Consider the following 16,791-nt stretch of genomic DNA (forward strand, 5'->3'; position numbering starts at 1 on the left):
AACAAATTCCCACGATCACAAATGAATAAATTTTCGAGATGAGTATCACATTGTAGAAACACAACTGAATGACACTTCCGCAACCATGGGAAAGCATCCACAACTGCAGGAAATCATCCCCTTTGAACAGCGCAAATTTAAAAATAAGAAGATTAAGGAACAAAAAATAGTGTATTATTCACTTTATTTAATTTCTGTATGTTAGATTCAGAAAATACAATATTGTTAATAATATTTCAGTCAAATAAAATGTGTAAACTTAAATGAACTTCTTGGTGTCATTGTTTTGTTATGCAAATTTAATTAAGACCACATATTTTTGAAATCCCACACAATTTATTTTATTTTATTTTTTTTTTTTGCTCAGTTATTCTGCTTAGACTGTAATTAAAGATAATATTTAATTAGAAAAGTAATGATTTTTAAGATCTTATCTCTCGACTCTAAACTAAAAATTCCCATCGTCAAACACAGGAATGAAATACCACACTTATATTGGAAATTTCGTGCTGTCACCCATAGACAAACATTTTCCAACAGTTACACAATCGAACCAAAGATCCTAACATTTGAACCAATAAACCCCAGAATTCCATACTCAAATCAAAGACACGTGATCAATAATGGATGTGTCACCCTGGGAATTCCAAACATTCCATACTCTATCTTATCTCTAACCATCACCCAGAATACCATATGCAAAACATTAACCAGAATATTATACACAAACCAAAACACACTATATGACGTCGATGACAGATGTGTCCCACTGCGAAATTCCAAACATTACATATCTATCTTATCTCTAACCATCACCCACAATGCAATATGCAAACCATTACCCAATAGCCACCACTGAAAACAAACAAAAACAAGACATTCACACAAATCTGCCACCCACAAAACAGGAATTTTGTGGGTGGAATCCTTATCTCTAACCATCACCCACAATTCCATACGCAAACCCAAACACATGATGTGCCATCAATGAGACATATTTTCTCATCTGCCGCTAGAGGGATTCGTAGTCATTTGTGTTTGTTGAGAGCTCCTGATAAGATAAATGTTATTTTAAGTTATCATTGATAAATTTACTTGAATACGCCGTAGTATTGTTAGCCTTGCGTATTTTAGTGCATCTGTTTGTGTGATTTTGGTGTTTCATTTTATAATTTGATGAAATACGTTAAAAGTGAGTATGGCTCCCGTACAAAGGAAAATGGTGGCCAGTAATGATGATTCGCCATCTTTATTCAATAACGGTAATATAAAGGAGATGATTCAGTGTACTATCTGCAATATGTACGCTTTGAGGAGTGTGGTCGGAGTATGGTTAGATGACAATAAAGGAGTGAATGTGTGTAGAAAATGTAAGGAGAATGAGGAATTAAAGTGTATTTCAGGTGGTGAGTGTGATATTTTTGTCAAACTTCAGAATGAAGAAAATAGTGATATGACAAGAAATGGCGAGGTTGTACCAGAGAACTGGAGGGCATGAATGTAGAAAGTGTGAATGATGGTATTAATTCAGAGCAAATTAATAGTTTTACAGAGAATAAAAAAGATGAGATAGATGCAATGAGTGAGATTGTGTTGTTGAGCGGAGCGATACAAAGGGCAAAGGGGCAGCTAGAGCGTATGAACAAAAGTCGACTGAGCGCACCAGTCAACAATAAAAAGTATGATAGGAAAAATAAGCGTATGAGTGTGAATGTAAACTAAATGAAGGAGAGAGTGCTGTATGGAGACCCGTTAGTACGAGGTGTGTTAGCAGAGGATTTGACAAAATCGTACCAACCTGGTGCAACCATAAAGGATGTCACTGAGTCTATTAGAGAGCAAAAGGAAAGGGTGAAAGAAATGATTGTTGTGGCAGGTACGAATGATTTGAAAGGAGATAAAATGGAAATGACAGAGGACACCTGAATGAATTGTTTGAGGTAGCAAAAGAAAAGAGTGAGAGAGTTAGGATGATTAGTCTTTTGCCGCGGTATGACAGTGAAGTGTTTAAAAGGAGGGCCATAATTGCAAATGACTTTATGCGTGGGTTATGTATGACGAGTGGTGTGGAATTTGTGGATGTGTGGAGTGAGTTCGATGGGCGAAAGGATCTATATAAGATGGATGGCTTGCATTTGAATGGATACGGTGTAAGGAGACTTGAAAAAGTGATGCTGAATGTAGTGGATGTGCAAAATCAGGGAAACTAGATTTATTAATGGGGGTGGGGTGTAGATATACAGACCTTAGGGAGGCAGTTGAATGTATGAATGAGTATAATATGCCTGAGCAAATAAGGACAACAAATCAAAATGGGATAGTTAATATAAGGCATCAAGGCAGGGATGGGGCCAATGGGGGGTCTTAAATTCATGTACACTAATAATGCCAGGAGTATTAGGAACAAGAATGAAGAGTTTTTGGCCATGGTTGGCACTTCCAGACCACAGGTTATTGGCATTAGTGAATCATGGCTAACTGTAGATGATATAGCTAGTGGGATTGAATGTGATGGGTATAGTGTATTCAGGAATGACAGGGAGAATAAATTGTGGGGAGGAGTACTGTTGGTGATAGCTGATGAGCTGTAGCCAAGGAGAACAGAAGTTGAATTGCAGGATAGAGAAAAGAGCAATTTGAGGCCATTTGGTGTGAGATTATGGCTAGCAGAACAAAATACACAATTGGGTGCTGCTATAGACCAGGTGATGGAAAAGATGGTGGATACAGTATGCACAAGCACATCGAAGAAATGAGTGGAAGGAGGGTAATTATTATGGGAGATTTCAACTATGGTAACATTGATTGGAGTGAGGAGAGGACACACGGGAGGAAGGAATTGGAATTTATGCGGTTATTAAGGGATAACTATCTGCGACAGCATGTAATGGAAAATACCAGGGGTCACAGAGTGCTTGACCTAGTAATTACATCTGAGGATTTGGCTGTAACAAATATGACCACATTGCCACCAAATGGTGAGAGTGATCATAGGGTCTTGAAGTGGGAGGCGGCTAAAGGTGTGGAATTTACAATTAAGACAGGGTACATGTAGAATTATCGGGCTGGAAAGTATGACAAGCTTAGGAGTTTAATTGGTTCAGTGCCATGGCATGTACAACCTGTAAGGACTAGTGTACGGGAGGCAGTTAAGAAGTGTTTGCATGAAGCAATGGCTGAATGTATACCTAGAGTCCGAATAATAAATCAAGTAGGGGTTAAATGGATGAATAACACCATTAAGCTTGAGCTGCAAAAAAAGAAACAACTATGGAGGGAATTTAAGGAGGAAGGTGACCGGCAGACACATGAACGGTATAAAGCGTAGGCCAGAAGGGTAACGAGTGTGGTAAGAAAAGCAAAAAAGGATTATGAAAGAACATTGGCCATGCAGGCTAAAGAGAATCCTAAACAGTTTTTTCAATATGTTGCAAGTAAAAGGAAAAATGTATATGGCAGAATGATTTTAAAGAATGCCGATAGCAGGGAGGTAACCGAATCAGTTGATATAGTTGAATTACTGAGCGAGCACTTTGCAAGAGTATATCATCCAGGTAGTGACATTGCAGAAATGAATGAACCAATCCCAATAGATTATATGGGAATTGTGGTGAAAGAGGTGGAGGTGAGTAGTCTATTGCAAAACCTCAATGCCAATACATCTGTGGGATTGGATGGCATACCAGCTCGTGTCGTACGAGAAGCAGCTAAAGAATTGTCAATACCCTCGACTGTTTTGTTTATGAGTCTCGGGTCTGGGTTAGTCCCGAGGGGGTGGAAAGAGGGGAAAATAGTTCCACTGCATAAAGGTATTTCCAAGACTGCTATTGTAAATTACTGACCAATTAGCATTTCAGGAATAATTGTCAAGCTCTTAGAGAAATTAGTCAAGAAAAGAATACAGGATTGGATGGATGAAAATGGGATATTGTATGGGGGGCAACATGGTTTTGTGAAGGGTAGATTATGCCTCAGTAACTTGCTCGTGTTTTATAACACAGTGACGGCTGAACTGGATAAGAGTAATGGGTTTACAGTGATTCTACTGGACCTTGCCAAGGCCTTTGACAGCATACCACATTGAACCCTAATCAGTAAACTGGAGCAAATGGGGATAGATATAGGATTGGTGAGATGGATAGGAGGGTGGTTGAAGGAGAGATACCAGAGAGTGGTTTATTCAGGAGTGGAGTCTAAAAGATGGCTTGTGACTAGTGGTGTGCCGCAGGGCTCTGTTCTTGGACCACTGCTTTTCAATTTGTTCATCAACGATATAGGAAAGGATTTGAGAGGAAGTGTTCACTTGTTTGCTGATGATACCAAGTTGGGTAGAGCAATTGTGAGTGCACAGGATGTCAAAATTTTACAGGATGATTTGGATAGTTTGGAGGACTGGACTAGGAAAAATGGATGTCAATTTAATGTGGCAAAGTGTAAGGTTATGCATTTTGGGGTGAAAAGAATAGCAGCAGTATATCACATTGGTGGAACTGTACTCCAGGAGATTGATGAGGCCAGGGATTTGGGAGTGTTGGTGGATAGGGAATTGAAGTTTAGGGGGCACATTGCAAAAGTGGCTAAATCAGCTCATCAAATCACTTGGCTTCTGAAAAATACTTTAACATGCAGAGACAAACAAGTTATTGTTCCTCTGTATCGAGCCTTGATAAGACCCCATCTGGACTACTGTGCCCAGTTATGGGCGGGGTTTCTTCATAATGGGGAGGAAGTGGAGAGGATCCAGAGACGAGTGACCAAGATGATAGGTCACTCAGGTCTGTGGAATGAACCTTATGAGAATAGGTTGAAGATTTGTGGGTTGCAAAAATTGGTCGATAAGCAGAAAAGGGGTTACTATAAGATTGATCCAGAAGATATTTTTGAAAATAGGACTGGTGGTGGGAGGACTAGGGGCCATGCATGGAAGCTGGGAAAGAATGTGGTTAACAACAGTGTTAGAGCTAGGTTTTTTACTTGGAGAGTGGTGAATGAGTGGAAAAAGCTGCCAGAGTCTGTGGTGGGTGCTACGACCGTGAATGAGTTCAAGGCAAGATATGATAGATACTGTGTGAATGTTGAATAGTTTTTCTTGACATGATGGTAGGGCCTCCCTCGATGAGTCTGTCGACTCCTTGGAGTTGCCCGGAATAATAATAATAACATTTCCCCAGAGAAATTCCAGACTCATGACATCAATGATCTTATCAGGCAATCACGGCACGAATCCTTACCCTCTCTTGATCTGGTTATTAGTAACCTGACTACTATTTAGCCGATATCTCATGCCAAGGTAGAGGATTTTTTCCTTCAGAAAATGGGGTTTTTTATCCGCATACAGGCAAATCGCCAGGAAAAAAACAAAAATACCATACTCGACCTTTCACCATAGTGGTGGGAGTTCGTGACCAGCACATTACGTTAGTTAATTGTTCTATGCCTTTAAGAATAAAAATACCTTACAAGATTTTAATTTTATTATAATCCCGCACACGACCTACACACTGCTTGGAAAGAAGTCAATGTGCATCCCAGTGTAACCAGCACCGTACTTATACACAGGCTGTGCATAAGTACGAGGCCTATGAAACATTACGGCCATATTAAGGGCCCGGAGCACTCTAGCTCATCGAGAACTGCCAAACTTGGGAAAAGGGTAGGTACAGCTCTGCATATAATGAGTCACGAGTTTGTATCCAGTATCATATTCCTCCAACTTATACACATCGGAGGAATATGATGCTCCCACATCAGTGCAACAGTATCAGATGCACATGAACTAAATGAAGGCTTTCTTAAGTATCTACTACAATGCTTCATGAACACTGTCCCATTAAGTACTTTAGTACTCAAGGTATTAACTCTTAAATATTATAATTTAAAGAATAATAACTGTTGCTCTTTCTCCAACTGCTGAACTTATCCATTTTTAATTGACCTCTGTCTATAGTGGAGATCCTAGATCTTAAAGGCGATGGTGTTCCTCCTCCGAAATTTCAAAAGCTAAGCTAAACCAAATAATCTTGCAAACATGAGACCTAAACAAATAATAATTTTAAGTATAATTTTGAAGCCAAATAACTGTACTAAGGAAAAAACTGAATGAATACTTTGTGACAGTGTTTACAGAAGTTCGTGTAGTTCATACCAACTACAAGAACTTAGCAGCTAAGTTCATGTAGTTGGTATGCAACAACTTCTTTAATGATTACCAAATACTAATATAAACATTAATAATGTGAAGATTTTACATCAAAAACTAATTTTTGCATTCCTATTGTTGCTGATGGCTATATATGTACACATAGATGGTGAATTCAACTGTTCTCGACATACAAAAACAAGCAGTCATTCAGAAGTTTTCACACACACAGTTTCTAGTTTGTTAGACATATTTCCCCATCATTAATGGAATCCACTAATAATAATAAAACTAGCATGATGTAGCCATTCTAGAATACCTGGAGCAGGTAGACATAATGAGGAATTTGTCCATATGTGCATTTAAGGATAAACTAATAGATGAGTTAAGCAACTAAGTGAAACATGAGAGTTGATGCCACATGTGCTGTTACAAAATCCAGGATGCAGTAGTGCCCAGTGAACCAAGAATGGTTAATAACTACTAAGTTCATCCATCAAACTTCTGTTGACTTAACAGTTATTAACCATTCTTGGTTCACTGGGCACTACTGCATCCTGGATTTTGTAACAGCACATGTGGCATCGACTCTCATATTTCACTTAGTTGCTTAACTCCAAGAGTTTTATAAACTTTTTTTGCATTTTTAATTATTTTTTGCATAATCCAGAAATTTGTTTGGTCCCTGCTCTAGAGACCAAACACGAAAAGCTTTTCAAGCCACTTTAGACCTCTAATAAGCAGGGTAATAGTTTTACACCAGAAGATGAAATTCATCTGCCACCACAATCAAACAGCATCCATGCTCATGGATGTTGATGAATGTCCTTAGGTGGAACCCCTGCAGCTTGTTGGTGAACAGCATGTTAACCATTTAGCTCACAAGGCTGGTAGAGTATATCAGAATGCATAGTGCATTAGAGCTGTCACCAACAGAGTATAGCAATAGTCTCAATGAGTCAGTCTTGTAAACTAAAAACAAATAGCTATGAGCAATGAGCATAGGACCACAAACAGATACCTAAGGAGTAGAAAATCTGTACTGTCCCAACAAATGCCAGTTCCAGTTGGCTCCTGACAACACTGGAAATAAGTGGTGGTTTAGTTTCTTTGGCACATGCCAGTTTCACCAGTACTAGTGGAATGATGTTTAAATGTTACCATCCACTTTAACCAGGATGTTCACACATGCTCCCACAGCGGTGTACTGAAAACAGCCCAAAAGCTGGCCTGTTGTAGTCTCATGCCAGATCATTCCACCAGTATTGTGAGACCTAATGAAACTTCCACTACTTCTAGAATCCAGTGTTGCACTCTTCTCACACCAACATGATGCATCCCTTCCAGATCATAGTTTATTATTCTCATGATAGAGAAAGCATCTGTAAAATGAGGTGGAAAGAGCTATCAATGACAGGAATTGCCATAGTTTATTCTGAGATGACTGTTGAATATGATGCTTTGCATCAGCCAGTATCCCTGTATTCATTTAAACACCATGTCAGTACTATGTATTACAGACAGGAATGGATAAGGAATTTATTAGTGTTATTTTTTACATAGAAGCATATAATTCTTCAGGACAAATTTAAAGAGAAAGGCTATATATTCCAAACAATCGAAGTAGAGATGAAAAATGAGGAAGTGAACGTGGTACAGCAAGTATGGATTTGGACTATGGAGGCAGAAACACATCATCTCATGACAAAGAGTAGAGTGATATGATGTACTGGTAGCATCATGGTGCAGAGATCATTGCAGACATCCCAACCCAAACTTGCAAGATTCATGTGTGCAAAATGTCAGAAGATTGGTTCCACCGCAAACCAAGCATGAAATGTTATATTTCTGACATGAATTGCACTGGAACACTTCATTGTAGACTAACGTTTGGGTCTGGCATTGAAATCTACATAGCAAACTACCATCTTGTGGTCTATCCCTTACCATTTGGAACTTAGTTGCAATTCCTCTTTAGCTTTTCCCACTAATGCTGGAGAATTTCAGGGGTCTGTGCTTTTGCCCACATCTGTATATATAAATGATCTTTGTCACTGAACTTGAATCCTACATAGTTTTGCTGATACTCTACACAGTGGTGCACCTAGGATTTAATCTTGGGGGCCAAGTTGAATGGATAAAAATATTTTTATCTGTTCAACTAAAATTCGTTAAATTTCATTCATTCGATAAAATTCATTAGGCGATTATAAAAATTTATTTAAAGAATAAAATCCAGTTTTCTTTTCTTCTTACAAAGCTCTTGAATTATTTCAGTCATGGTTACATTAATCTCTCTGTGTCTGTGTATATATAGCAAAGTCAGTCTGTTCAATCGTAATTGTGTCATGGTAGATCTTAAATAGTTATACATAATAAATAACGGAAAAACTCACGTAGAAATATTATTTAATAGTATTTAATAGTATTTAATATTATTTAATAAATGTTATGTCTACTCACGGTTTACCTCTTTTAAAACTTAGATCTTAAATAGGTTTCTAAAAGGCGTAAGTTAGAAAACGCCCTTTCACTGATGCATGTTGTTACTGGAAGTGTTGCAAATATTTTTAATAAGTATAGATGTTATGATATATCATTTTGTCACACTCTGAAACTGCATCAATGGCATTTTTGCATAGAGCTACTGCAAACGGTTTTTCAAATTTCTTATACCACAACTTGAAATTCGGCTTTCGAAATTTGGATACTGAACAAACAAGGATGGGCTGGAAATTTGGGATTTAGCCGACCAAATTGTATTCTTATTGGCTTAAACCAATATAGAAAATGATGGTACAACATGACAAAATTTCATGCTGGCTGGGGCATCGCCCGGTTAAACAAGGCCTCCATTGTTTATGCCAGGGAACCAGGGCAAACAGCGAAAAGTTAGCTACTGGAACAAATCTGAAAGCACACCCCAACTCAACATCACCAGAGTTAAAGATCGATACTATACTTAAGAAGTCTGAATGGCAAAGAAATGGAGCTAACTGAGGAATTAGATAAGTACCAGATCGACATAACAGGGACGACCGAAACAAAAAAGACAAAAACTGGTGAGATCTTTCTGAGCAATAAATACAAAATGTTATATTCAGGAAATGACAATCAAGGAAAAGAAGGAGTAGCCATAGTATTCAACACAAAACACGAGGCTAATCTTCTTGAATGGCAGTCAGTCTCAAGTAGAATGATGTGGGAAAATAACAGAATGGAGAATTGGACAATGAGACTTATCTGTGCCTATGGTCCACCAGAAGGAAAAGTTGGTCCTTGTTGGGGATCTAAATAGCAAAGTGGGAAATGATTGTCAGACATACAAAAATATTTTTGGAAAATTTGGAGAAAAGAACAAAACAAATAATAACGGCAAATACCTGTTGGATTTCTGCTCAGGACATGGACTGGTTATTACTTACACCATGTTCCAACATAAAAATGTGCATGAATTCACATGGAGAGAAGAGACGAGGAATAAGAAAAGTCTCACATTGACTATGTTATTGTTGAGAGTGATGTTTTCTCCGTGGTGCAGGACACCAGAGTGTACAGAGAATCTGAAATTGGAAGTGATCACTATTTAGTCTTGAGCAGGATAAAATTGAATTTCATACTGAAAAGAATAACATGTAAGAAAGTTTTAAAGCGAATAAAAGTTGAGCAGCTCTCAGATGTGAACTATAGACTAAAATACACAAAGATCACTGAAGAAAAAATGAAAGAGTTTGAAAACAGGAACCAAAACTTGGATATTCAGTGGCAAGCCTTGAAGAAAACCCTGATTAATTCAGCCAGAGAGGCATGTGGCGAGGTTGTCTTCAAGGATAGAAAAATCAGAACTCCCTTGTGGACACAGGAAGTTAAAGAGCAGTGAAGGAAAAGAAGAAAGCATATCAAAAGTTCCTGGCAAATAAGTCAGCTTTTGCTCTTAGAGAATACAGAGACAAATGTAAGAAAGCAAAACACTGTGTAAAACAAGCTAAACAAAAGTTATGGGAGGACTTTGGCAAGAACATAGAAAATAAATATCAAGAAGGTGGTAAGATATTCTGGAGGTTGTTGAAGAAGCTTAAAAATGGAGGAAAGTGCTGTAAAAGGAGTTAGAGATGATAAAGGTGATATGAAAACAGGGGAAAAAGATAACCTTGAAGTATGGAGTAATTACTCCATAAAATTGCTAAATGAAACAAGCAGTGATAGCACAGTGGTAAAAAACACTCAACAGGCATACAGTCAGGAATACATATCCATACTTGAAGTAGAAAAAGCCATCAAAGGCTTGAAATGTGGAAAGGCAGCAGGAGTAGATGATATTTGACCAGAAATGCTGAAGTGTGGTGGTATAAAAGTCTTATAGTGGCTGCACTGCATAGTTCAGAAAGCCTAGACAGAGGGACGAATTTCCGATGGTTGGAGTAGAGCTCTAATAGTACCCATATATAAAAAGGGAAATAAAACTGAATGTGAAAATTACAGGGGTATTTCCCTACTGAGTGTGCCTGGTAAGATTTATGCAAGCATACTTGAGAAACGGTTGAGAAGAATTGTGGAAGAAAAGCTTGGTGAAAAACAAGCTGGATTCAGGCCAAAACAGAGGCCGTCAGGATCAGATCTTCACTTTACGACAAATAGTTGAGAATGGAAATATAACAAAGATCTGTATTTAAGTTTTGTTGATCTGGAAAAGGCATAAGACAAGGTGCCAAGAGAGATGCTATTCAATACGCTAGTTATATGGTGTCAATGGGGCATTATATCAAGCAATACTTTGTCTGTATTTGAGTTGTAAGTCGGCAGTTAGAATTAGAAGATAGTTTAATGTTAAATCTGGTGTGAGACAAGGATGTACGTAATCCTAGATAATGAATAACCCTCTGTTATTCATTATCTATATGGATCACAATATGAAGGAATGTGGTATTAAACAGGATATCAGAATTGGAAATGTTAATGTCAGCTCTTTGCTTTATGCGGATGATATTATACTTCTAAATAAATATGCTACAAATTTGCAAGATTCCCTGACTAAATTGAATAACTGTTGTAATAGATATGGTATGAAGGTCGGCATTAAAAAGACAAAGACAATGAAAATAGGTAGAATTGTTGAAAATGTTAACTGTGTTGTGAACGTGAAACCTGTGGAACAAGGGAAACATTTCAGCGCTACTTAGGCATGATTTTTACTGAAGATGGCAAATTAAATATGGAAATAGACAACAGAATCAATAAACCTGGTGGGAAGTCGATTGAATAAATTCATATAGAATAAGAGAGAAATTAGTCAGTTTTGTCAAAACTGACTAATTTCTTTAGTCAGAAATTTCTTTGTTTTGTCAGAAATTAGTCAAAACAATAAATTAGCTGTATACAAGACAGTGTTCAAACCAGTTTTAACTTATAGATCTGAGAGCTGGATCAGAAGTAAAACATTTAACCAAAGACTAGAGACTGCAGATATGAGAGTCCTGAGAAACATTAGAGGCATGAACAGATGGCATCAATGGCAATATCATATTAAAGACAAGGATATTAGGAAAGAACTCGACATTGTCGGCATCCAGGAATGAGATTAGCAGAGCTAATCTCAGGTGGTATGGTCACTTAAACAGAATGGGCGAGGAAAGATTAACAAAACAAGTGTTCTCTGCCAGGTTGGCAGGAAAACGACCCAGAGGAAGACTAAGATATAGGTGGATTGATACTGTATAATGTACCTTAGACGATAGAAATATAAGATCTGATAATGATAATATTGGAGTCTTGACAAGTAACAGACTGATTTGGAGGAAAATTGTAGATAAGAAGTTAATAATGATGTAAATTTTTCATGTAGTACTATCATATCCTGTACACCCCTTGAGGGTACATGTTAGGAATTTGATGATGATGATGAAATACTCTTCTACAGAATCAGCTGGAACATTGGACCTTAATGTTTGTTTTGATGTAGTCCTTGGCTTTTTAATGTCAATATTAAAATTATTGGCTTTTATATATGCTTCACTGTAAATATCTTTAAATAAAGAATCTGGTGTTTCACGAACTGTATTTAATTGAACCACAACATCATCAAAAAAATTTAGGGTAATTACGAGGTCACTGTCAGATTTTTGCATTATTTTAGACAATGGTAACGTGTATGCAAATATTTTTTGCAAGCTAAATAAATAAAGATATTATAAATCTTAAAAGATATTAATATTATAATAATATAATCAACAAAGGCTTCCTGTCTTTTAGGGGTATTGAAGAAATTTCAATTATGCCAATTCAATTTCTTATTTGTCACAGATACAGCATTTCCAAGTGCCAAATTCAAACTATATGATACAAAATATACATATAAAGCTTGTGGATATTATTATTAGGCAGGGCCCCTTGGCCCCCTCCCTGGGTGCACACACCGAATCTCCAAGATCTTCCATAACTAATGCTCTCATCACTGATCTCATCGCTCTCCTCTAGTTGGGCAAGTAGAATAACCTTATGGACTTCAGTGCTATCAAAACAGTCTTGTTTCTCCTCAGAAAAATTTCACTATACTGTCCCTTATCTTTCATAATTCTTAGATCTCCAAGCAAAATCAGATTTCACTCCTTGGACTGATTTACATCACTGTCACAGATATATCACATCCATAGCTTCCAAAAGGTTTGACTCTTTTGGATTTATGGCCAAAGCTACTACTGTTTTGCAGGATGACAAATTGGAGTCTTCCAGAGGGGAAACCTGTCTGCCCTTGCATGAGACCAATTCACCATTCTTCCATAGAAGTCTTTTTTTTTTTTTCTCAAAATAAATCACGTGTAACTTAACACTATAATGATTTGGATTTCTTGAAGTTATTTCCATGTAGCTCCGAAATTAACAGTAATAGAAAAGGCCTAAGCTTTAGACAGAAGGAGCTGACCCCTTTACCTACCTGTAAGGCTATAAATTACATCTTTACCAATACAGATTAGATTTTATTAAAAAATAATTTTTAATAACAAAATCTAATCTGTAATGGTAAACATTAACTTAGTCTTATGGGTAGGTAAAAGGAGTCAGCAACTTATGCATAAAACGTGGCCTTTTCTATTGTAGTTAACACTACATTAATCCAAATTCACTCAACTTGGAATACTATTTTCATATTTGGAATGGTGCACTAAAAACTTCTCTACTTTCCTAAAACTCCTTGATATTAAAAAGAAAAGGGTAATCTGGTTAGCAGATGATTCTTCTCTTTTTCATAGATTCATTCCACTCACTTTCTCATAACTGTCTGGTTTGTCTTTATTAATTTTTTTAGTTATCTTAATGGGCAATGTTCTGCAGAACCAGGCAACATCAGTACACAATTCAGCTTACTGAATCAACTTCTTGTCTGCCTCCTTCAATCCACCCATCTACCACTATTCTTTGGAATCTGCCTCGTACTGCTCCAAAGGCCATGACATCCAGCTATTCAAGAAACCAAATTCTTTTTTTTCTTTTGGCATTACCTTATAAAGTGGCAGTGATATTATGCACCAGTTAGTCAGAGACCATTTGATGAATTACCATCAGTCTCAGCCCTAAGTATTATCTTGTGGTTTGTCTGTGTATCTCTCAAATAACTGCATTTTGAATGGAAGAGATGCCATAATATATTTGGTATATTCTTGAAAAGTATCACCCATACTGCGTGAAAGCAAAAATCATACATAAAGTTCCTAGAAAGCATGTGCCCTTAGAAACATATAGAAGATAAATATCACAAAGGCAGTTGTAGATAAAGCATAGAAATGGAGTTTTGCTTTGAAAGAAATATATGATAAAGATAAGATTAAACCTAAAAATATGGGTGTTCGAGGAGTGAACTATTTTTATAATTTTTTTTTTTCAAAAATTCCACCAACAAAAATGTTATGCATTAGTTACCGTGGATGGGAAAATTGCAGTGGGTTAGTTAATCAAGAAACAGTTTTAGCGACCTCAACTTTTTTCCTGCCAGTCCTCGTAAGCAGGTAGTGCTCTCAGACAATGAAGTTAATCTAGAACCTAAAAACATCCATGCCCACATTGCAGGATTTACCTAAAGCTAGTTAGAGTGTGGATAGGCTATCCTCTCTTTAAACCAGGCCTACATTAGTCTGAGGAGGAACTGTTAAGATAAGCAGTGACAGAACCCTGATTGAAAAACATTCAAGAGAAATGCAATCAGGAGTACATATCGGTACTTGAGTTAGAAACAATCATCAGAAACCTGAAAAGAGGAAAGCACCTGGAGGATAGTTGACTTGAAATGCTCAAATATAGAAGTATGAAAGTTTTATGATGGCCACACTGCATTTTTCAGAAAGTTGGGTCAGAAGGGTGAATTTCAGATAATTGGAGTAAAGCTCTCATAGCATCCATCTATAAAAAAGGAAAATAAAGCTGAATGTGAGAATTACAGGTGAATTTCCCCAATGACTGTTCCACTCAATTTTATGCAACCATATTTGGGAAGGTGACAGAAAATTGTAGAAGAGAAACTTGGGGAGGGCACAAGCTAGGTGGAACAAACAAATAGAGGTAACAACAAGCCAAATAAAGATTGTTAGGTTTACATCTTTACTTTAAAATAGTTGAAATATCACAGGAATAGAACAAACATCTATGTAAATTTTGCAGACCCAGAAAAGGCATATAATAAGCATTAGTAGAAAAGATGTTCAAAACACTACCATTAAAATTATGTAATTGAAACATTATACACAGCCTATACTTAAGTTGTAAGTCAGCAGTTACGAGTAGCTCTGTACAAAGGATTTACAGGAAGAAGGTTTAATGCACAATCAAATGCTAGACAAGGTTGTATGCTAACATTATTGCTCTCATCATCTTTTAATATCACTTCCACACATGAGAGGCTGCAAAGCCTATAGCAAATCATTGCCATGTGTGGGAAGGGATCAAGAGAAGTTAAGATCTGGAAGATGGTCATCTTTTAGGGATACTTCATGCAGTGAGGAAAGAAATGAATGGAAGTAAAATCCAATTGCGAAATGAGATAGGGCAGCTGATGCTCGTATTATTGTAGGCTGGTTCAGCAGAAATGGGATGGAAAAAAGGGAAAGACATGATGGATACTAGTTTTACTTTACAGCATTCATGGAAATATCTGTAGAAGTCAATGCAAAAATTGATCATCTGTGATACAGTGGAAAATCTGTGTATGTGTGAGAGAGAGAGATCATCAATTAGCTGAACTGTGCTCTGAACAACAATTTTTAGAGAGGACTCAGGTGCACCAGCAAAAATGTAAGAACAATATTTCAAGGTTGGGTTGATTTTTACAGTTAGTGGCTGGATGGGTAAAAAATAATGTCTTGAGCAAAAAAAGATACCAAGGATGCAACAGAAATTATGTGATCATACCAGGAAGACATTATGAATCACATCATAAAAGAAATGTGGCATTTAACCTGAATGCCACACTGTAAAATAGGGCATTGAAAAAACGCCTAGAAAAATATATAGTTTTAAATAGGTGGAGTGTGTTTATATATAGAGATACCAGCAGAAAAACTCAGAGGACCAGGCTTTGCTAAATATTCAAAACAATGTATATTATTGGGAAAAAATTTACTTAATGAAATTTTTTTAGATATCAGATTATACATAAAAGTCGTCATTCCTTGGACCGTATCATGAAGGTACCATGAAGGCAAGAACAAAGCAAAGCTGAGGTTATAATGTTCACAGATAACATTTTAAAGTGACTATTAGGTATTTTATTTCTTAAACATATCTTTGCAATACAGTAAAATACCATCTTACATACAAAATTATTTTTAGAAATATTTTTACAAAAGAAAAGTTTAATAAGATACTAAATCTGTAAATATTACAATATCTACAGATGTAGTATTTACTAAGGAACAATATAAAATTAATTCAAAATTACTGGACATAAAACATTTAAGAGACTTGAATTTAATACATTGAAGAGTAAAGTCAAAACATGTTTTGCTAACATTTAGTGAGCAGTGCAGAGAATGAACTGACAGTGGGGGGAGAGAGAGAGAGATATTAAACTGAAACTGATTAAACAGAATAATGAACACATGAGGAGGGGGGAAGGAATGGATGTAAAATTCTTGGTTACATAGGAAGACAATGAACTTTCTGTTTTAATAGCAGTACTACCAACAGTATTAATAACAAAGAAAGTAAATTATTTTTAAGTTACTACAAGAACCATCTATGTTCCCCCCCCCCAACCTCTACTGCAGGTGACAGAAACTCCATTTTGTTGTTCGTTTCTATTTGTGCTGAACTCTACTACAAGTCATTTCATCCATGTCTTTAATACCTGGATTAAGAAATTAATCCAGGTATTAAAGTAAACAAATTAAAATACCTCTGAAAATTCAATAAAATAATAAATTACTGAACAGGAGAAAAGTTAATTAAATCTCCTTTAATAGAAACTCTGCAACTCTTCCGTGGTAGTTTGACTGGACTTCCAAGTAAACTCACACGATTCTAGAAAGAAAAAAAAGTTATACTGAATTTGAAATAAAATTAATTTTCAAGCATTTAACATTTAAAAACATAAATTATAGAAATTTTTTGTCTTCACATTTTCTATTATAAATAAAATGAAAATCATAATTAGGCAAAAGATATAA

At 36.4% G+C, this 16,791-nt stretch overlaps 1 protein-coding gene across 3 annotated transcripts in view; it reads right to left on the bottom strand.

Annotated features, from left to right (window-relative positions):
* Nucleotides 1–15,874: 15,874 nt before the first annotated feature.
* The window catches only part of LOC150100468 (uncharacterized), a 100,462-nt gene continuing 99,545 nt past the window's right edge, over nt 15,875–16,791 (bottom strand). For all 3 annotated transcript variants that reach the window (XM_090403016.1, XM_090403015.1, XM_090403017.1), the window contains one exon: nt 15,875–16,645. In XM_090403016.1, the coding sequence (XP_090259142.1) occupies nt 16,581–16,645 (65 nt within the window). In that variant the 3' untranslated portion in view covers nt 15,875–16,580. The remainder of the gene's footprint in view (nt 16,646–16,791) is intronic.

This window comes from Typopeltis vanoorti, chromosome 13 (assembly GCF_054136105.1).
Source record: "Typopeltis vanoorti isolate ZY-2024b chromosome 13, IOZ_Tvanoo_1.0, whole genome shotgun sequence".
In the NCBI taxonomy this organism is placed as follows: domain Eukaryota; kingdom Metazoa; phylum Arthropoda; class Arachnida; order Uropygi; family Thelyphonidae; genus Typopeltis; species Typopeltis vanoorti.